Raw genomic sequence first — 22,491 nt, 5'->3', positions numbered from 1 at the left:
TCTATCCTGAAGAGAGATCTTAAACTGATACTGCTGTACTTGGAGAGAGACATGACCATGTTTCGCAAGTACATTTTTCCTCGATGGAGCTCCATCCCAACCCACATGCATTCTTTCCAACATAAACCCCAATACACCAATGTCATTAAATATCTATGAGTATTTATTGTTAAACATATGCAAGTCAAATTTAAAAGGAATCATTATCATGAAACACATATATTTCCACAATTCAAGTAGTCTTCAGAAGTAAAGTACATTTTTCTTTTCTTTGTTTGGACATCAGACAGAAGCTGAAACAACAAAAGTTTTGCTTCTACAGAATAATTCAGTATTTGAATACAACATACCCATAACATCACTTTTATATATACACATTCTGAAGAGTACTGGTAACCTCATGACCATGGCTACAATAGGATCTGTGTGTCAAAGCATTAGGTCCATTTCAAAGAATGGATTCCACTGGTGTGAGAAAAGTGAGAGGTTTCGTACCAGCACTAGTTATCAAAGTCATCCATATAAACGTAAACACACACATTATATTGACAAATACTTTCTCTCAAAAACAAAGATTTGCGCCACCACATTGGTCATCTCCTTAGGCATTAGCATATTTCAAATTGGGACTGCAACCTGCAACAGCACTATCTGCATTGTATGACCTGTACACATCTTGCCCTTGTGCCTGTGCCTGTTTGCCCACTATATGCACTTTTGTACATTGCTTTGGATAAAAGCGTCTGCTAAATGAATAAATGTAAATGTAAACAGTCCTGCTGTAATATTTACCATCATACACTGTATTGACAGGGTTTTTTGAATGAGGTAAAATGTTTTTAAATACAAAGATCAAGGACAGCTGAATACACTTACATTCCACAATTCTACACTCACCAATAATTTGACATTTCCTGAAGAAAAACCCTTGCTCTGGTGCAAATGCATGCAGCAAATGGGTTAAGTTGTTGGGATTGGGGTATTGTATGCTGCAGACAAGGTACTGGTAAAAAAGACAGTTGGTGGATTTCTCCATCATTTGCCTGCGTTCTTTTATCCTGTCTAAATGCTAATCAGTGCCACAGCAGTTGGCCTCAAAGTATCATTTTTCAGACAGCCAAGCTGTCACCCTACAGTAGGTGAATAATCAGCATGGTCTGCTAGCGCCTTTGTTTCTCAGGATTCACCTCCTCTCTGCTCCTGAACTGTCAATCAATCAGAGGTGACAAGTGGCCTCCCAGCTGGAGGAACACCTGCCTGGATAATGCATAACAAAACTGCATTGTTTCAGCAACAGCATAATAGTGTTCTGAACTTGCTATAGGAGTGATATGTGACACAAGAGCCTTGCAGGAACCAACAGCTCAAGCTCACTCATGGTGCGTCATGGTACATTTGTGTAAAGGCTATCAAGAGAACTCGAAATGCCATTTTGTTTAGGGGGACCTGGGGTAATTCTCTGAAAACATACCACCCAGAAAAAGCAATGGTTAGCCATTCCAAGCATTTACCAATCAGCTTTATAAGGACCTTCATCTTGGTGTATGCTTGTAACTTGATTTTTTCCCCCAAATACTTTATTGCTGTTTTCTACATAACTAGATCATAAATTAGTATTAGGCTCCATTTTGCTATATGTCAATTGACAACGAGTATTGAAGAATTTGGAGAAAATGCTCAAGTTCACTTGAATGTGAGTGCATATAGAGGGATACAGAGAATAGCAGATCTGTATGTAATGTATAGCCCTGGTGAAGCAAGGAGCAAGAGACTGAGTTGTTCAAGCAAAGCAAAAACACATTTTACAGAAAAAGCCAAAAGTCTCTTTTCCGGTGTGTATTTTCAAATGTGTATTAAAATGACCGAATTACTGGGGTAAAAAATTAAGGTTTTAAAAATTTAGTTTTGAAAACCCATATGAAGAAAAGGAGATGCTTTGTTCCACCACACCCCACTGCTTGATGCTAGAGGACCTGACGGAGCTCGCTGCAGCCCCCCTACATTCTGCACACAGGAGAGACTCGATTAAGGGATTTAGCGCCCTCTTGTGGCAAAACACACTAATACAGAGTCTGTGAAATACTGTCATCAATGTTCCAGCAGTGTGGATGATTATGATAGAACATGTAAATGTTTCAAAAAAGAACAGAAAGCACCAACATCTATAAACGGGGGATAACGGTAATGGGGACAGTATTAAAATGAAGAGGTTTGGAGGGGCTGTCATTTGGGAGGTATTTTGAGCGGCTGTTGCAGAGGAACGTCTCACAGCCTAACACCAGCAGGCCTTCTGGGTGCTCCTGCTGCCGTTGTTGACACCCTCATCCTCCTCCATGTCGGCAATACTGAGCTCCTCCTTAATGGACACCCGCAGGATGTCCAGCTCCTTCTTATTGGCCTGCAGGACGAGCTCCGTCAACCGGAAAAATGACTGGGGGCACAGAGGGATGTGGACAAGGGCAGAAGTTAGACAATTATCACTGAGTCCATGCTCAAGGCTGAAGATGCCATAATGTCAAAAAGGTATTTTAAGTGTTTTGGATGAAGATGGAACAGAGGCAGCATCACCTTGTCTCTCAGACCTCTGCCAAGTATAATATCCTGAAACAGGCCTCTCTTGTGAAAAGTAAAGTACTACGAGTGTAATTAAATATTGTGAAACAAAAACATGAAGATACACATTGCGGAGCATTCACGATATCAACTGCAACGTTTCATTTAATTATGCTACCAATCGCTACAGAATGTGTCCAAAATGCACTCTCTTTGGCTTTAATTACATTATGTGATCAGCAGAGGGTACTACAAGCACAGTCCGAACATGGGTTTTTAAAAGCTCAGTTTTGTTATTTTAGTAATCTTTTTACAAGAGATTCTACAATTTTTTAACGGTTTGAGTAAGACATTGTACAAATTGTTCAATTTGTTTTATGCCTCAGGAATAAATACAAAATTTTGTTCAGGTATAATTTGTTTCCATTCAAATTTTGTTCAAACTGTGAACCCAGTATCATGTATCACACCAAACTGTGAGCTGAGTATATCGTTACACCCATTTGAAGTACATCTCCAAACAGACCCACTTCACTCACCTCCTTAATGTTGTGGTTGGTACAGGCACTTGTCTCAAAGAAGTCCATTCCATAGGTCTTTGCAAGCTGCGGGTTTAATATTGCATTAGTGACAGGGTGTGATTGGTTTCATTTGCATTTAAACATGCACAGATTGCTTGCAGCAGTATAGAAACACACGGCATCATCCGACAGTCTGTGTGTGATGGCAAGTGACCTCACCTTGTCACCCTGCTCTGTATCCACCTGTCTCTTCTGCTCCTCATCTGATTTGTTCCCAATGAGGATCTTCTGTACCTTATCTGGAGCATACTGATGGAGGGCCAGATAGAGAGAGAGAGAGGGTGAATGATGGAATGATGCAGAGAAAGAGAGGGGACTACAGCTTGACCAGAGCACTATTCAACATCTATATCAACGAATTTGCCACAGTTTTGGAACATTCTCCATCTCCTGGTCTTACTTTACATGCTAAAAAAATCAAAGAAATCATCATTCCTGTTCTGTGCAGATGACCTATTTGTGCTGTTGCCCACAGAACAGAAATTATTGCAGAACATGACTAGAGCAGTGCTGCCAGACCTGGGTCCTGGCAATTACCCTAACACTTCTTCTTGTTCTTCACTTGTTCTTTTTCTTTAAGACCCACCACCACCCCCCTCTTTGGAGGACAACTTTATTTTTAATAAGGCAATACATTCGTAATAATATACTCAATATATTACATTCAACTTTGAATTCAGAACAGCCATTGTTATCCTACCATCATCATCCACCCTATTTTAGTGGGAACATGGATATCCATAAAAGGAGGGGATTGTGTATAGCACAACATACAGAATGTGAAATAAAGAAAACACAAGACAAAACAAAGTGACGAGTAAGACGGGACAATAGCACAGGACTGGGAAGACAGGACTAGACAAGACAGTTGACGAACATGAAGAGGCAAGTTATTAGAGATTGAGTAAAGTAAGCTATGATTCACATTGGGTGGTCACGGTTTAGGGATGCTGAAGGAGGTTGTCAGATATATTCTGCAAGAGTGTAAGTGACATGTGTCTATGTGTATGTGTAATTGTGGTAACTGATAGGCAAAATAAGTAACTAAAATAAAAAAGGGGGGGGGGGGTAACTGAGAGTAGGAAAGTTAGGGGTCAGGGGGTGAGGTGGGGTGGGGGGAGTCGTGCGCCAGAAAAAGGGGAGCAGGGGGGTATGTGTCTGGTAATATACACGGCTTGTAGTTATGTTTGGATTGAATTTAGAAAAGTTAGAAATGGGTACCAAATGTCTTCAAAGGCTGATATTTGGTTCTTTTTGTGAGCATTACTTTTTTCCATTGAAATGTATTCTGAAATTAGATTAGTCCAATGAGTGATGTGACAGGATTTCCTTGGTTTCCAGTTTTGGAGGACTACTTTCTTAGCGACAGTTAGAGAAATGAGCAACGAATTCCTGAGTTTTGATGGGATGTGAGCTTTGGAGATATCACCGAGGAGACAGAGTGTTGAGGATGGTGGGATTCTGTAGCTCAGGATGGTGGAGAGTGTCTTAGTAACCGTGATCCAGAAAGACTGGACTGGTTGACAGAGCCAGATGGCGTGAAGATAGTTGTCTGTGCTACCTAAAGTGCATTGTGAACAGATATCTGTGTTGGCTAGTCCCATTTTTAACTTTTTACTTTTTACTAGTGATGTGAGTTCTGTGAATGACTTTGTATTGTATGAGCTGCAGGTTTGTGCTAGTGGTCATGGAAAAGGTATTCTTACAGATTTGTTCCCAGAAATCAGGGTTGGGAGAGAGGGCCAGGTCAGCTTCTCACTTGGTTGTTAGTATTGTTATTATATTATTTGAGTTGGGGATCAGTGTATATAGTTTGGAGGTAAATTTTTTAGAGTTATTGATTTTCATGAGTTCATCAACTAGTTGAGAGGGTTGTAATGTGTTGTTGGTTAAACTGGTTTTGTCTTAATCTAAGTTGTTGATATTGAAGGAATTGGTCTCTCCCAACCCCATATTTCTGTATGAGTGTGTTGAATGATATGAGTTGATGATTCTCAAACAGGTGGTGAAGTTGTGTGATTTCCTTTTGTGCCCATGTGGAGAAGTAAATAGGTTTGTTCTGCAACATGAAGACTGGGTTGTGCCAGGGTGGGGTGAACTTATTTAGTGCTAGCGATGATTTAGTGATTTGATTCGTTTTCCACCAGGCTGTCAGAGTTGTAGAGATAGTAATGAGTTTACAGTAGTTAGATTTTTTGATTGATTGTGGGAGGAAGGGGAGGTCTGCAATTGAGATGTTTGTACATTGGTTTTGTTCCAGTTCCAGCCGGGGGTAATTGTATTTGTGTATTTGGATCCATTTGACTAAGTACTATAATTGATTTGCAGGGAAGTAGTGAAGGAAGTTTGGTGCCTTGAGCCCGCCATATGATTTTTAATTTGTAGTGTTGAGAGTGAAATTCTGGGTTTTTGGTTTTTCCAGTAAAATTGTGTTGTTAATGAATTGAGTGTTTTAAACCATTTATCTGTAGGGGTAGTGGGGATCATAGAAAATAGGTAGTTAATCTGGGGTAGACTGAAGAATTGACTGCGGCAATTCTTCCAAGTGTGAGAGGGAGTTTGGTCTAGCATTTGTAGTCGTCTTCAATTTTTCTGAGGAGGGGAGTATAATTGAGGTTAAAGAGCTCTGACAGCCTAGGGGAGATATTAACCCCTATGTACTTGATGTTGCCAGTGTGAAGAGAGAGGGGAGAGTCCTGAGCTCCAGAATCCCAGGCATCTTCTGAGAGGGGTAATATGACTGATTTATTCCAGTTTATAGTGTAATGTGAAATTTTTGAGAATTTATTGATGATATTGAAAGTTTCTTGAAGTGATATGTATGGGTATGTAAGTAGAGTAGTAGATCATCTGCATATAGATTGATTTTATGTTGTATGTTAGCCACCTGAATTCCTTGGATTTTGATGTTCTGTCGTATTGCTGCTGCAAGAGGTTCAATGAAAATAGCAAAGAGAGAAGGCGAGGGTGGGCATCCCTGTCTGGTGCCCTGGTGCAGTGTGAAACTTGGTGAAGTGATTCCGTTAGTGTTAATGGTGGCTCTGGGTGATGTGTACAGTGTTGTAATCCAGTGGATGAACGACTCTCCAAAACCAAACTTGTGTAATGTGTTGAATAAAAACGACCAATTTGCCTTGTCAAAAGCTTTTTCTGCATCAAGTGAAGTGATAATGGTTTTCTGTTGGGTTTGTTGTGATATATTGATTAGGTTGAAAAGTCTGCATATATTACCTGTGGCGTGTCTATTTTTTATGAAGCCTGTCTGATCTGGGTGAATGAGCGTGGGGATGACTGTTTCTATTCTGGTTGCTAGTGCTTTGGTGATAACTTTCAAGTCGGTATTCATTAGTGAAAGAGGTCGGTAGCTAGAGGGGTGAGTTGGATCTTTGTTGGGTTTTAATAGTAATGTCATAGCAGCGGTATTCGTGTGTGGGTATGGTGGAGGGGGTTTTTATTTCTGTAATTACTCTGTTGAATAGTGGTTATAATATTTCCCAAAAGTGTCTGTAGAATTTGGCTGGTAATCCATCTGGTCCGGGAGATTTGCTACTTGGAATGTTGTTGAGAGCTGTGGTGAATTCACTGAGGTTAAGGGGTGCATCTAGAAAATTCATTTGTTCAGCAGTTAGTTTCGGTAAGGTCAGATTGTTAAGGAAAGCATCAATTTCAGATTGTGTGGATCGGTGAGCAGAGGAGTCAAGATTGCTGTAAAAGTTTCAAAATACGTTGTTTATATCTTGCGGGTTCTGAGTGATGGTTCCTGTAGAGTCCAAGATGGATGGGATGATTGACTGCTCTTTTTTGTGTTGGAGTAGATTTGCCAAATATTTACTGTTTGCTTTATTACTGTATTGAAAACCATTATATTTCAGTTGATGAATTAGAAACTGTGTTTTTTTCTGTATGATATCTTCAATTTGTGTTTGGAATTCTTTTAATTCATTTTGTTTTGGTTCACTGGGATTGCAGGATATTTTGTTTGTTAAGTGTTTGATTCTTTGTTCTATTGTATTTTCCAATTGTTGTTGCTGTTTTTCCTATGTGAAGAGTATGATATGATTTTTCCTCTGATTACGGCTTTCCCAGTTTCCCATAGCAGTGAAGGTGAGGTGTCTGGAGTCTCATTCATCTCCGGAAAGAATGCCCACTCTCGCCTTATGAATGTTATAAAATTGGGGTCTTCAAGCAGTGGAGTATTGAAGCGCCATCTTGTTGGAGTCTTAAAATAAGGCAAAAGGAACCGACAGGCAAACCAGAACAGACGGCGAGTAACGAAACAGCAAACTGAGATGAACTGGCAAACAAGACAGAGACAAGCAGGGTAGATATACAGTAGGGCTAGGCTGATGAGGTGATGGGAAGCAGGTGTGCAGGCAGGCAGGTGGAGACAATCAGCTGGGCGGAAACAGGGCGGAGAGCGGGGCAGGGCTAGAACACAAGGAAAACAAAAGCACATGGACAGGGAAAAGAAAACAACTGGCTAAGACGCCGCAGTCATGACAGATCACTGATCACGATTGGGTGAATTGTGTTATTTGAAATCTTGGGTATAAGCGAGTTACTGACAATAAATAGGTGGATTCTAGATGAACATTGGTGAACTGATGAGAAGTATGAATATTCCCTTAAAGATGGGTTTCTCATTCTCCAACTATCGCTAAGGCCATAGTCCTCCATATATTGCTTTATTATGTCAGCAGAGTGCCAGTTCCTTGAGTTGCCAGAGGTGCTGGAGCAGTCGATTGTGGGGTTAATGATGGTATTGAAGTCTCCAGCTATAATGAGGTTGTTTGAATTGGACAGTATGGAAAAAAGGTTATGGAAGAAAGATGGAAAGAGTGGGGTAATATGTGGGGTCTGCTTACAGATAAAGATTGCTCAATGGGACAAACACCCAACTGAAACCCTGCATGCAAAATTCTCTAAAGCTACCCTGGAACTCCAAATAATACAAGGAACAATTAGGCCACTAATAATCTAAATTAAATTAAAATTTAATTAAATTTGATAAACATTTAGAAATAGCAAACTCCCACTCATATCATTATAAAGTCCCGCAATGCCAACAGGAAAACCCAGAAAAGAGTCCCTTTGCTCAGTTGGTCCCCTCACACGGAGGCTCAATTTTCTAATCCTGGTTGCAACATCACACCAGAACCACACCATCCCAATTATAATTACAGTCCACCAGTACAAACAATACAGAAATGTCACATGGAATGCTGTTTAGCCAGAAAAATCTATATTAAAATATTTTTTTTTTAATTCAAAAATAAATACGGCATGCCCACTATTCACAAACCTCCCAGGCATCCAAAAACTTCTAGTCCTTCTAGGAGAGCAAGGACAATGTGTTGTGTATGTGTGTGTGTGTGTGTGTGTTCATCGTCCTTTGTTGTTGCTTTCTTAATATGTTGTTCATTTTGTTATATATGCTTTGCTGATACAGGTACTTTGTCATGCCAAGAATCAGACGGAGAACATTTAAATGTAAATTGGACTTTGAGAAGTGGTTGGTGTGTGCATAAGGAGTGTATGTGTCAGCGCTCCCGCCCACTAGCTGTTGTGTTTTAGTTTTTCCCTGTCCATGTGCTTTTGTTTTCCTTGTGATCTAGACTCGCCCGCTGTCCGCCCTGTCTCTGCCCACCTGATCATCTCCACCTGCCTGCCTGCACACCTGCTTCCCATCACCTCATCAGCCCAGCCCTATATCTACCCTGCTTGTCCCTGTGTTTCCCTGCTTGGATTGTCTGGTTTTGCCTCGCCTGCTCCTGAACATTGTCTTTGCCTGACATTCTGCCCTGATTGCCTGATCTGCCTGCCTTCACGGTTTGACCCTGCCTGTTCCGGTTTTGATCCTTGTTTTGCCCTTGGACTACCTGCCTGGTTAGTTGACCCTGCCTGCTTGTTTGACGATTCTGCAAATAAACACCTGGAATCAGAGCACTCGTGGTCCGCATCTGAGTCCGTGCCTGAGCCCTGATCGTATGTGTGAGGGGGGGGTGTGAACATGACTGGGGTAAGTGCACAGGAAGTTCATGTGTATGTGCAGGGAGGGAGTGTATGTGGAACATCTTTGTGTGGGGCTTCTTTTACATAGTGGAGACTGGTGCTGGAACCACATCCCTCACCTCGTCCACATCACTGACCCACTTCATAATGTGCTGGAAGGAGCGCTCACTGGTGATGTCATACACCAAGAAGATTCCCTGGAGGGAGAAGAGGGCACAATTCTCAGCCTCATTACTAACATTGACACACATGTGAATGAATATGGAATTATTTAAACCTCATAGTCTACCTTAGGACAGTTGAATCATACATGCAACTGGGGCAGGGAGAGACTTAAGTGTCTGGTAGAAACCCACCATAACATGACTGTGGCTTGCTAGCAAAGTTGAGACAATGCGACATTAATGTCATTATACATGTAGAGGGAACTTACTTGTGCTCGTCTGTAGTACTGCTTTGTGATAGTCTGGTATCGCTCCTGGCCAGCAGTATCCCTGGAGGGACAGACAGAGACACAACCTGCAGAGACACAGGTAGCATACATCCCTGGAGAGGCACAGTTAATATTTGTCCCTGGAGTGACACAGTTAGCATGTATCCTAGAGTATGTATGCACTTAGAGTGCATACTTGTGCAAAGTGCTTTACCTCATTTGTTTGAAATGCTTATGGGTTAAAACCTGCACTGTACAAAGTGGTGCTGAGTACCTGCAAAGCCAGTGAAATGTGATAAACTACCACATTTGTAGTACACAGCAGTACATGGAGGCATATGTATGGCAGGGAACTATGCCACCCCAGCATCAGAATGCTTCTGGATTCACAATGTCACTCAGAGGCTCAAATAGATCTAGAATCACTGGCAAGCCCACCCCAGTCCCTACAACTGGAGATGTTTTTTTTGCAGGGGGACCTAATGTATCCTATTGGAACTTTCACACACTAACTGCAAAGGTACATTCATATCAATCATTTTACCACCTTACCATATCTGTATTCTTACTCTGATTCCATCCATATCCAATGTCTTCATTTTGAAATCAACTCCTGCAAGATAAGAAAGGTGGCATTTCAGTTACAGTACTTGGGCAGGAAATTGTCTGCAGAAGAGGACAACCTGACCGTGCTTCATTCAATCAAGTGATATAAAATGCTTTGTGTTTAAAATCATTACATATTGTAACATCCTCATAATGGATATGTCAGGATATGTCCTCATACACTGCTCAGATTCATGCCATATTTAATCAGAACACATTGCAGTTTCAACATATCATTTCCACTTCAGTTCTTTCAACAAAATGACTGATCCAGGTGTAACAAGGTCTTCAACAATTAACAATTTTCATTTGATAATGATTCTATCCTAGGAACCACAAACACATATTGGCTAGCAGAGATGTATTTTAAAAGTGTGTGTGTGATGTGAAAATACACCACATGTTCCATCATATGTTAATGTATAAATGAATACACAGTGACTTGCAAAAGTATTAAGACCCATGACCAATTCTTACATTCTTCTGAATTAAAAATGATACATTGAGATTTCACTGTGTGTAATACCACATTTAAAAACATTAAAACACAAAAATAATTTTAAGGTAACATTGGTTTTATGATGGAAAATATTTTAAGAAAAAAACTGAAATATGCTGCCTGCATAACTATTAAATCACTGTGCTCTGGTACTTCCAAGTTTAGAGATAAAAAAAAATGTCCTTACGAGGATACAACTGCCTTACCATTGGTCTTTACATGTGAACCATTAAAGTAACTGGGGTTTTCTGGATAAAACCCCTCTCTGTTTAAGGATCACTGGTCATGCTATGAATGTGAAGGAAAGAAACACCCTCCCTACAGCAAGATATGGTGGTGGTAGCATTATGTTGTGGAGATGCTTTTCATCAGCAGGGACTGGGCAAACTGATGGAAGAATGGATGGTGCAAAATATGCGGACATACTGCAAGAGAACCTGCTTCAGTCTGCTAAAAAACTGAAGCGTGAGAGAAAGAGCACCTTTCAGTAGGACAAACATCCCAATCACAAGGCCAATGCAACATTGGAGTGGCTCACAAACAACAAGGTATGTCGAACAGTGGCCCAGTCAAAGTCCTAAACTCAATCCCACTGTAGCACTATTTGAAAACTGCTGTCCACAAGCATCATCCAACCAACCTGAACAACATGGAGCAACTCTGCTGAGAAGAATGGGCAAATATCACTCCCTCACAGTGTGCAAAGCTGGTAGATACTAATCCCAAAAGACTTAAAGTTGTTGTTGCAGCAAAAGATGGCTCTACCACATATTAATGTGCACAGGTGGAATACTTATGCAAACTGCATATTTCAGTTCTTTATTTTTCTTAAAATATTTTCTAACATAAAACCAATGTCACCTTTGTGCAGCGTTAATTTTAAGTTTGTGTGTTTAAATACAGTATGACACAAAAACGAAAGTTCAATGCATGCATTTGTAATTAAATAAAAGGTGAGAATTGGTCAAGGGTCTGAATACTTTTGCAAGGTACTGTATATAAAACCTGTGGATATGTCATAAAAAGCTTAAGAGTAAAAAGTCAATACTTGAATATAAACACACAAACCTAAAACCTCAGTTTCATGGCTTAGGCAGAGGTGCACAGCGCTGTAGTGTTCTCTCTGAATGATGCTGCTCTATGATACAGGCAAGGGGAAGGGAGCTAGTGCACTGTAAACAGATTGCTCTGTGTCAAATCACCCACCAGTCTGCCATGCTGAGGGCCAAGCATCAGTATAGCCATAGGCGGATTATGAGACAATGGGCCCCTGGGCACGGACGTATAAAGGCCCCCCCCCCCCCCCCCCCCTGGGCAGGGCAGGGCAGGTACACAGGTTGACTTATTATATTATTATATTAGCAAATGTTGGGGAAGTGAGAATTTGATAAAAATTAAATGGTCTGAGCCCAGCGGTCTTAGAAATTTAGACAATTACTAAAACTCCTCACTTAACCAACATGTAAAATAATTAATTGATGATTAATTAAATGATATTAATTATCAATTAAATCACCAAATTCGTTGATAGGAAATGAGCACTCTGGTGGATCAATCTTTGCCAGAAATATACAATCACAACTGGAATAAATTAAAAATGTTTATTGAGCAGTTACACTAAGACAAAGACAAAATTCATATTCTGGGCTCCATACCTGGTCCACTACCTTAACAGACATTAAATTACATAAAGACATTAACAAGAACATGGATGGATCACGGAATGGATAAATGAATGCGTGAAGAGAAAATTACCCAAGCCAATTGTTTACCTCTCCCAAGGAAGAACACAGGAACCACTCACAATAGCAGCAAAACTCCAAAAGGAAAAATCCAAAAGGTTGCAGGAGAAACTGAGCCACGGACTGGATGACTGAGCGTCTATCTGAGCTGGCTGCACATCAAAGCTGAGCTTAGGAAAAAACTGAGCCTGAGCAAAACTGAGCATAGAAGCCTGCATAGAGGAGCTCTCTCCACCTCCCTGACTCACACGTAATTAATTTTATGGTGGGGGAGCGCCTGGAAGTTTCTTCAGGACTTAATCTTGTGCTTTAGATCCAAACATCTGCTAATACCAGATATATTTTTGAGTTATCATTTTTGCATTCAGCTCTTCATGAGCATTGCAATGACATCAAACATTAATAGGCATGGGTTGAGAGGAGAGAGTTGGCTCAAAGGAACTGGTAAAATGGTGGTTTTGCTGCTATATTGAGAAACACATGTTATCACACAACATTGGGTTTTCCAACATTTTACCCATGACAAGAGGGTACAATTAACTGTGGGGTATAAAAGGGTAAGTGATCCAAACATGTAGATACACACAAAGAAACACACACATATACACACACAAACACACACACACATGCTGATTGTGCTCAGGAAGGGGAGAAAGGGGGGGGGGGGGAAGGCAACCTTCGCTGTTATGGTCCATCTGGATGTTACTGTTTTCAAGAAGTTGGTATGTGACCTGAGGTCACTGATTTAGGGGTATTTATGGTGGTAGGCATTCGCCCTCTTGCCTGCTATGTGTGTGTATTTGTTGACTTATGTTATCTGCCCTTGGTCTGGTCCTGAGTGGGGAAAGGAATCAAAACCCAGACCAGGCAAAGAACCATAAAATGCATGGTACTCTCCATACACATATTAGCTAATACATACATTCACCTGCATGCTGCATCTCAATAGGATTTACAGCACAGGAACACTCAAAGCCAACAGCCCAATAACTAGAAATAAATTCACCTGTATCTCAACAACACAGGATTTACAGTGCAGGTACACTCAATTAAAACCAACAGAACATTAACAAAATACACTGCTCTCAACCACAAGTAAGAGATAAGTTTAAGCCACCTCTAATATTAACAAAAAAACCCTAAAAAACAATTGATAGCAAGCTATGTGTCACATACAGTATAGCAAACACAGGAAGACTTTATAAGCCTAAATTAAAACTGCATTGTCTTACTATGCAACTTGAACATGGAATAATCTACAGAAAGATTTAAAATTAGATACATTTATATCCAGTGATAAATTTAAGTGCATCATAAAGAATGTGGTGAATGAGACGTGGTTGTTTTTCTTGAGAGGCCACTGAGTTTAAATAGCTGTTTTTTGTTGTGGATTTTTGTATTTTATGTTGTATATGTCATATTTTATGTTGTATATGTTGTGAGTTTGTCAGGCTGCTGTCTTGGCCAGGTCTCTCTTGTAAAACAGATTCTTGATCTCAGTGGGATTTCCTGGTAAAATAAAGGTAAAATAAAATAAAAAATAAATAAAAGTGATACACTACAAAAAAAAAAAAAATAAAATAAAATCAATTAATGTAGGTTATCTGGCATGCATAATATTTCAAAGAGCATTCTTCAACAGGCAGCACCTCAAATATCCTGCCCTGCCCTGTAAAAAAATCTACTGTTGTATGGCCATGCAGTTGTAGATTGGTCTGCAGGCCCATGTTATATGATTGAGAGGCCCCATTCAGACAGATCAGGGGTGGATAACAACATAATGGGGTCTTCATGAACCATGACATTACAGAAGTGCCACCTTGTCCTTGTCTATGACCACCTCTGAAAGGCCCCTTAGCCAGAGCTTCTAATGCTGTTGTTTTGCATGGAGTACTCAGCTCCTCTAAAGTCCTATAGATAAACTGAAGGGATAAACACTCACTTAAAAGGTACAGTATCGTGACTTTTTTTTTCTTGTGACATTTTCAAAGTGAATGTTTAGGACTTTTGGGGCTCTGTTATTGGCATGAATGATTAAGCCCTTTAATTATGCAACAAGAAATGCAAAGTTACACAGCGACTTCACGCAGAGGCTCTGGTTTCGGGGCCCCCTGAGACCTTGGGCCTCTGGGCCCGGGGCCGGTAGGCCCGTTCGGTCATCCAACCCTGAGCATAGCAGGGCAGTAGTGTGGTGTAGCGGTAAGGAGCAGTAGTGGGGAATAGTGGTAAGGAGCAGGGTACCAGTGTGATGTAGTGGTAAGGAACAGGTTTCTGAACCTAAAGGTTTCTGCTTCATTTTATGGGTTGGGCACTGCTGTTGTACACGTTGGCATAGTGCTTAACTGAAGCCAGCTGTATATATGGATGACATGCAAAAATTTCTAACTGTGGAAATGGCTCTGGAGAAGAGTGTCTGCTAATGAAAATATAAAATATACCCTCTGTTGTTAAAGCTGTGGGTATAATGCTGCTATGCAAATGAACTGCATTATTCTTCTCTCTAATGGCTGTACTTGTGGATTCATTCAATGATCAAAGCCCCTTGTAACTGTGGAGCACTAACATAAATGATATCTTGTATACAGTGTTAGGCGTTCTGGTGAAATAGCTTCACCCATGGAACAAAAACATGCAGCAGCTTAAACATACATGGCTGAAGCAGAAAGGATCTAAGCTTTCCAGTAGCTGCTCTGACTGACTGATCCTCCTCAGAAAAACTACAGAAATGTAAGAAATGTAAAAAATGAATGGATTTAAAATATTAAAGGAACTCAAAGTGAGGTCAGGGTTAAGTCCCTGCGACAGTGAGAGGCCATCAAAATGGTAATCTACCCTTCTCATTGGTATGAGGGCACCAGAGCGGTGACGTGCACAATCTTCGACGGAGGAGTGGGGCTCGCTCACCTGCGGTGGGCAGTGATGACACAACACAAGCACCTCTTTTCTCATGCTTAGCATGAGTAAGTAAGTAGCATGCTGACCTGCATCAGACACAACGGACCGACCTTTCGGTCTCACAATAGTTAACCTGCGCGTCACACATGGTTTGGGAACCATGAAGCGACAGTAGCTCTTATTCATACCACTGAAAACATTTCATAAACGGCCTATATGGAACAACAGCTGCGAGACTGAAGCAGCACACACAAACTCGGACATACCATATGTAAGGAGGATAAGAGATACTCTGTGGCAGCTGACTATGTGGGCATGCAGTTTAATATTCACTACAGCAGTGGACAATGTAGTCAGCACACAGACACACTGTGTCATTGTGCATAGTAAGGAGTAGGGATTGTGAGTGACTGTATGTCCGATGTATGTCAATGAGCCTGACATTTGTGGAAAGATAGTGGGAGTCATGTTTATAAACACTAGAGGAATAGAGGAATCTGAGACACAGAGGATTATCAAAGGCTCACATGAAAAAATATTACAGCCACTTGCAATAACCAGGCTGTTACCCCTACCCATGGAAAATATGAGCAGCTTCAACACCATCGTGTTTCCTATTGTACTTGACAGGTGCGCTATGCTGAGACTAACAAGCACAACCTCAAAAGGAAGACAACTAATCCTGCTCTGACTGGGGCTGTTGGGTGTGATTAAGGAATGTCAAGCAACAATGAGAGCCGTCTGACTGAGATAGTTCTTTAGGACAGGCCTCATGACTGTTCCAGAGCAGCCTGCTCTCTGCCCTGTGGCAAAATTAACTACTTCTCCAGATAAACTGCCTTTCCTCTTTTTCCCTCTGTACTCTCTCTCTCTGTCTACACTCTCTCCTTCTCTTCCTTTCTGTCTGCACACTTTCATATTTTAATATTTTAACATACAACACTGAACATCTCATTCAATTGATGAGCTCTTCCCTATAACCTCTGACCACAGTAACAGTTCATGAATGTCTAAGGTTTGAAGGCTGGGCAAAGTGTTGATCACAGTTGCACTGATGCAAAAAAAATAAATAAATAAATAAAATAATATATATATATATATATATGCACAGATACAGTATACACAAACATAGTCGCAAGAGCTGAGTGTAATGGTAGCTCTTAGCTTCATCCAGTAACACCCAATGTGCCGGCATTTTTTCATTTCCAACACATGGTGCAGATGTGAATGCATGCTAGAGATGCATGGTGCAGGTGTTTAATAAATGCATGGTATTGGTGCATGGTGCAGGTGTACAGTAAATGCATGGTGGAGATACGTGATGTAGGTGTGAATGCATGCTGTTGATGCTAAGTTTCATGACACAGTGGTGAGGAAACATCATGGTACTAAGTTGTCACAACCAGTCAAAGCAATTTCTGCTGACAGTATTGTAAGATGAGTGAGATCATAATTTAACATTGCTCGCTGTTAACTGTGCCTCATACCAGCTGCCCTCACAGGATGGTGTCCACACACAGCTCCTTGGCCACACTCTGAGACAACGTCACTCAAAGGGGAGCCGCAGATTATGAAGTAAACCACCACCCTCACATAAATGTCATATACTGTATAAGCTACTGCTGGAAATGCCAACAGGATTAATGTCTCTGACACTCCTCAAGCTTGGAAAACAATCAACAATGCCCAGCACTGCAAGGTGTGCACCAGTAAGTATGTTACATGTTTAGTCTGAAATTTTTATAATGACTCATGGTTATTTGAAAGAATTCCTTAGTATGACAGGCTCTATTTGAGTATATAAATGATTCCATTACTTCATTGGTACATAGAGAAAAATGACATCAGCCTATTAGAGATAGAGCATTTCAAGTACATGAGGACACATAACACCTGAGAAAAAATAACAGGTGTTACAATTAAAGGAGCACACATTTGTTATAGAAATAATTGTGAAATTACTCTAATTGGAAGATATACCTCACAGTATCCGTAAATGATTTGCAGGTCAAAATGATTTAAAAATAAATTTTCCAAATATGTGCATTATATTGTGGCTTATACTGAAAATGCTATTTCATTTCATATGTATATTTGCCTCTTGATTTGTGTTCTATATTTTAACATCTTAACATGAAACACAGTTTTTAATGTGTGCCATCTATTTTCATATGAATCCAGATACACTTTGGTTTCCCACACAGCCTGCTGTCATGTTCCCTTTGTTCCTATGGTGAGTCATACAGAACTGACGACATCATCGCAGAGTGGAGGAAGAAATGCATGAGCAGAATGACAATGGTCAGCCACGCAGAGCCAAGCTGCTTCTGTGGTCTACATGTCCTGGCCAGGTCCTTCACAGGGGCTGCAACACAGGAAACCCAGCTGAGTCCTTCGCTTTTCTATGGCCAAGAACAGACACACTATGGACCTCTACACCATTCTAATCTGTGCCTGAAGGAACATGCCATTAATGGAGGGCAAACCCCCTTCCAATAAGCTGGCCATATACTAACCTTGATGCTTTAGTGCATGACAGAAAGTCCACCTGCTCAGAGCAATAATAGTACTGAATGGATAAAAACATGCTCCTGGCCCTGGATACTGGCCTTTATAATATGCCTTTGTAGTAGTTTTCTATACTGTGTCCTTCTTTATATTTTTGGACACTTAAATGTGCAAAGTCTCATTTTGAATGAAGGTAATCTATAGAATTTAAATGTAACAATTTCCTCAGAGTGGTCAGGAAGTGCATCCATATATTTTGGGATTTCCCAGCAGTTGTGCAGCTTTGCAAATACATTCAGTCTTGTATCAGTTTTTTAAATCTTGAGAACTCTACAGCCAGGATCCATACAAATAGCTAGACGATGCTGAGCAGTGTGGCTTTCCTTTCCTAAAACAAAGCATTTATATGAGATATAAAGGTGATGATGTGGTAATGTGTTTAATTTATTTCTGTAATTGTTTTTGTTTAATTAATGGTAACTGTGTTTGCTCTCTAAATCTGTATTTAGGACACACCCCTCTACTGTTAATGTTCATTGTACTGCGGGAAGTGTTTGTTAAGAGAATGATTTTTTTAAAAGAACACGCAACTGCCTTTAGATATTGTCCCTAATAATATGCGTTAGTCTGATTTTTGTAATAGTTTTATGGAAGTCTCTCCTTTACATTTTTGAGAATTAAAACCTCTAAAATCACATTTTGGATGAATTCAACTGTAGAAATTAATTTGAGTCTTTGAGGCATGGCATTCTCTGGAAATAATCAGATCGAAAATGGAGAGCACTCAGTGACACATATCCAAGAGGACAAAAGGGACTAAAACATGGCAATGTCCATGCAGGGAAATCCCTCTCCTGTCATCCAAGTTCCGGTCAATCAGAAAGCTCTTATTATGCATGCTTCTAAATTACCATTAAATAAACTCTAGTTACTCGTAATGCTCATTACTGTTTATTTGCAGAGTGGTCCCTGCACAGTTGCAGGCATATTAAAAGCCACCCACAGCTTGAACTGTCAGTGCTGTTGTGCTTTACAAGGCCAAAGGAAAATGAGGCAAAATGATAGATTTGGCTGTTTTTCCTCCCATACCATTCTGAGTTGCATACCACAAAAGCAGCTTAACACATTGTACACGTTCCAGCATGTGTTCCAAATTCTTCTCTAAAGTATTTGAATATACATTTGGCTATACAAATATTTAAATATACATTTGGTTATCATCTTAGCCTGCTAGATCTGGTACAGAATTCAGCAACACACCTTCACATAGTCTTGCACAGTGCAGTAATTTCAGTGCAGTAACTGCTTCCTAAGAAAACATTATTACAAGACATGTTATTTACAAAAAAGCTCAGTGTGAGGGTTAAGGTTAGGTTTAGTTCGTTTTGGGGCTCAGGTTTTTACAGTGACAATCACACAACCTCTAACTTGTATTCCACTTCAGAAATGTTTGTATTTATATAGTAATTAGTGCTTCAAGCTTCTGTGTAAGTTTCTGAGGTATAGAGGTAATGTAATGGAAAGTGGAACTGTCGAATTCTAATTCTTCTATTGCAAAGGGACAGTTTGAGGTTAGATGGATTGAACAGAAACTAAACCACTGGCACAGAGAAAGACCAAGTCTGAGAGGGCATGAATTTACGTTAAGTTCTTGTAGGAAATTGTCCGTACCAAGAGCAGCACAGCTCATTTCATTGTTTCAGAAATGCATCACTATGCATATGTCAACAATGAAAATAAGCACAGGCCGATATGAGCAACACTGAGCTGGGATCCCTGATGCAGTATGTCTCACACCCAAGTTCTCACACACCTGACATCAATGCACCCAAGTCTCTCTGATACATGACCCCTCAGGCATTTCAACTTATGTTTCCCCTATAATCCTATAGTCTTATATGAACATAAAGCAATGATGAGCTTCCTGTCTGTTCTGATTCAACCCCTAAAAAGCAGTTAGTGAACAGGTGCTGTTGGGCAGAGTTCACAGTACAGTCACTGAGCCAAAGCCTACTCTTTCTTGTGAGAAAAGTGAGAAAACCATACAATATCCCTGTATCCACAATATAGTCCAATCTGAAACTAATATATGGACCATACAGAACACTATTACGCAACATATATTTTATATATTACAAACATCAACTATAATCAAATGTCACATTTGCTTTTTGCAATTATAGGAATAAACTGCATAAGTATATACACTGATGAGCCAAAACATTATGACCACCTGCCTAATATGCTGTTGGTCCTCTGTGTGCCTCCATAACAGCGCCAACCTGCTGAGGCATGGACTCTACAAGACCCCTAAAGGTGTCCTGTGGCATCTGGCACCAAAACATTAGCAGCAGATCCTTCAAGTCCTATAAGTTGCAAGGTGGAGTCACCGTGGATCGGACTTGTCGGTCCAGCACATCCCACAGATGCTCAATCGGATTGAGATCTGGAGAATCTGGAAGCCAGGGCAATACCTTGGACACTTCATCATGTTTTTCAAACCATTCCGGAACAATGTGTGCAGTGTGGCAGGGCACATTATCCTGCTGACAGAGGCCACTGCCGACAAGGAATACCATTGCTATGAAGGGGTGTACCTGGTCTGCAACAATGTTTAGGTAGATGGCACATGTCAAATTGACATCCACATGAATGGCCGGACCCAGGGTTTCCCAGCAGAACATTGCCCAGAGTATCACACTCCCTCCACCGGCTTGTCATCTTCCCACAGTGCATCCTGGTGCCATCAGTTCCCCAGGTAAACGGCGCACATGTACACGGCCATCCACGTGATCTAAAAGAAAATGGGACTCATTGGACCCGGCAACCTTCTTCCACTGCTCCAAGGTCCAGTTCCAATGCTCGCGTGCTCAACAGTGGACAGGGGTCATCATGGGCACTCTGATCGGTCCGCGGCTACACAGCCCCATATGCAGCAGGGTGCGATGCACTGTGTGTTGTGACACATTCCTCCCATAATCATCATTAAAATTTTCTGTAACTTGTGCCACAGGAGACCTTCTGTCTGTCTGGACCAGATGGGATACCTTCATTGCCCTCACACATCGATGAGCCTTGGGTGCCCAACACCCTGTCGCCAGTTTGTGGTTTGTCCCTCCTCGGATCACTGTCGGTAGGTACTCACCACTGCTGACCGGGAGCACCCCACAGGTCTTGCTGTGTCAGAGATGCTGTGACCTAGTCGTCTGGCCAGAACAATTTGGCCCTCGTCAAAGTCGCTCAGGTCTTTATTCCTCCCCATTTCTCCTGCATCCAACACGTTGACTACGAGAACTGATTGTTTGCTTACCATCTAATCTACCCAGACCTTGACATGTGCCCTTGTTTGGAGATGATCAACGTCATTCGGTTCACCTGTGAGTGGTCATAATGTTTTGGCTCATCAGTGTATACACAATTATACAAAATGAACAGAATATGTATAAAATATGTCATGTATGTTGACATATTCAAAAATGCATTTCTGTTTATTTCCTTTTTTATTTTTAACTTTTACTTCTCTGTGAGGCTTGATAGAATATAAAATCTGAAATAATGAAAAGGGCAATTTTCAATATGCTTTAAAAGAGAATACACATAAATCTGTATAAATTACAGCTATTGTCATATGGACTTTTATAATTTATACTGTTTGAATTTCATCCCATACTGACATACAGTACATTTCTTTTTCAGTCACCCTCTGTCTTACACAGTGACACGAGGCGCTCATCTCTCTCCGTAGTCTTCTTTTTAAACACCGATGAACGATTATACAACATTAATGTCCAATGTACATTCAAATGCAATTCCCAGAGCTTCCTATATCCAGGTGAATTCTTTAGCAAATTATTCTTCGTTAAGTGTCATGACCCATCTGGGAAAACGGCAATACTAGCTAAATGCAGCCTAATACTGTTGGTAGGAAACACATTAGATGTAGGTAAACACAAATTATGTTGTATATTTTTCTATGGCATTTGAAAGCAAACAGCAGTCAGAAATGTTTGTGAAAACGGCATGCATGCAAACAATAGTGATGATTTTGAAAGGAATTAGCAACTGAAATATTTGGACCGGGTTGGAGGAGCACAAAATAAAGAGCGTTGAGTAATGCATGCATCAAATATCTTACCAATTGTGGAAATATGAGAAGAATGAAATTCACTGTCCGTAAATCTGCACAACAAACAGGTCTTCCCAACCCCAGAATCCCCGAGAAGCAGCAGCCGGAACAGTACATCATACTGCTTGGCCATAGTGTCACATAGAAAATGTTAACTCTGCATCGATTGTCTAATTCTAATCCATTTATTTCCCATATCTCCCGGAATTCAAACCCCAGAGTTCTTTCCGTGTCTGCCTAGTTTAGCTAGTTACACAACAATGTGCACGGGGGTATTCCGATAGCGATGGAGGGTGGATCCGGTCCTCATTCTTCTCTCGACGGGGGGTGAGAAGGCATAAGGGATGCGCGCTGCAGCCGCTCTCCGACATCACTGACAGCGCAGAAATGGGCGGAAAGATTGCGGGGAAGCCTATACCATCGAGCGAAACGTTTTCTTTCTTAATTGGATTCAGGCCTAACGTATATTGCACAGTATTTTTCCGTTGGCCGTTTTCATTAACACTTATATTTGTACTTGAAAGCAGAACCAACGT

The 22,491-nt window shown here is 40.8% G+C and overlaps 1 protein-coding gene across 1 annotated transcript; it reads right to left on the bottom strand.

The window, feature by feature from the left end:
• Positions 1 to 2,175: 2,175 nt before the first annotated feature.
• LOC118792739 (ras-related protein Rab-15-like) lies at positions 2,176 to 22,473 on the bottom strand. The gene is made up of 7 exons (XM_036550651.1): positions 21,965 to 22,473; positions 10,132 to 10,192; positions 9,580 to 9,640; positions 9,266 to 9,343; positions 3,294 to 3,383; positions 3,093 to 3,158; positions 2,176 to 2,431 (listed from the first exon to the last, which is right to left on the bottom strand). The coding sequence occupies exons 1-7, from the start codon at positions 22,086 to 22,088 to the stop codon at positions 2,273 to 2,275; spliced, it is 639 nt and encodes a 212-aa protein (XP_036406544.1). The 5' UTR covers positions 22,089 to 22,473; the 3' UTR covers positions 2,176 to 2,272.
• Between the last annotated feature and the right edge of the window lie 18 nt (positions 22,474 to 22,491).

This window comes from Megalops cyprinoides, chromosome 17, assembly GCF_013368585.1.
Source record: "Megalops cyprinoides isolate fMegCyp1 chromosome 17, fMegCyp1.pri, whole genome shotgun sequence".
Lineage (NCBI taxonomy): Eukaryota > Metazoa > Chordata > Actinopteri > Elopiformes > Megalopidae > Megalops > Megalops cyprinoides.
This window is presented reverse-complemented; position numbering and strand designations above follow the sequence as displayed.

Excerpts from the sequence above, each read along its gene's own strand:
- LOC118792739 (XM_036550651.1), bottom strand. The coding sequence starts at position 22,088 with ATGGCCAAGCAGTATGATGTACTGTTCCGGCTGCTGCTTCTCGGGGAT. Across the intron at positions 10,193-21,964 it reads TTCTCATATTTCCACAATTG|GAGTTGATTTCAAAATGAAG; the intron begins GTAAGATATTTG and ends CTTATCTTGCAG. Across the intron at positions 9,344-9,579 it reads AGTACTACAGACGAGCACAA|GGAATCTTCTTGGTGTATGA; the intron begins GTAAGTTCCCTC and ends TTCTCCCTCCAG.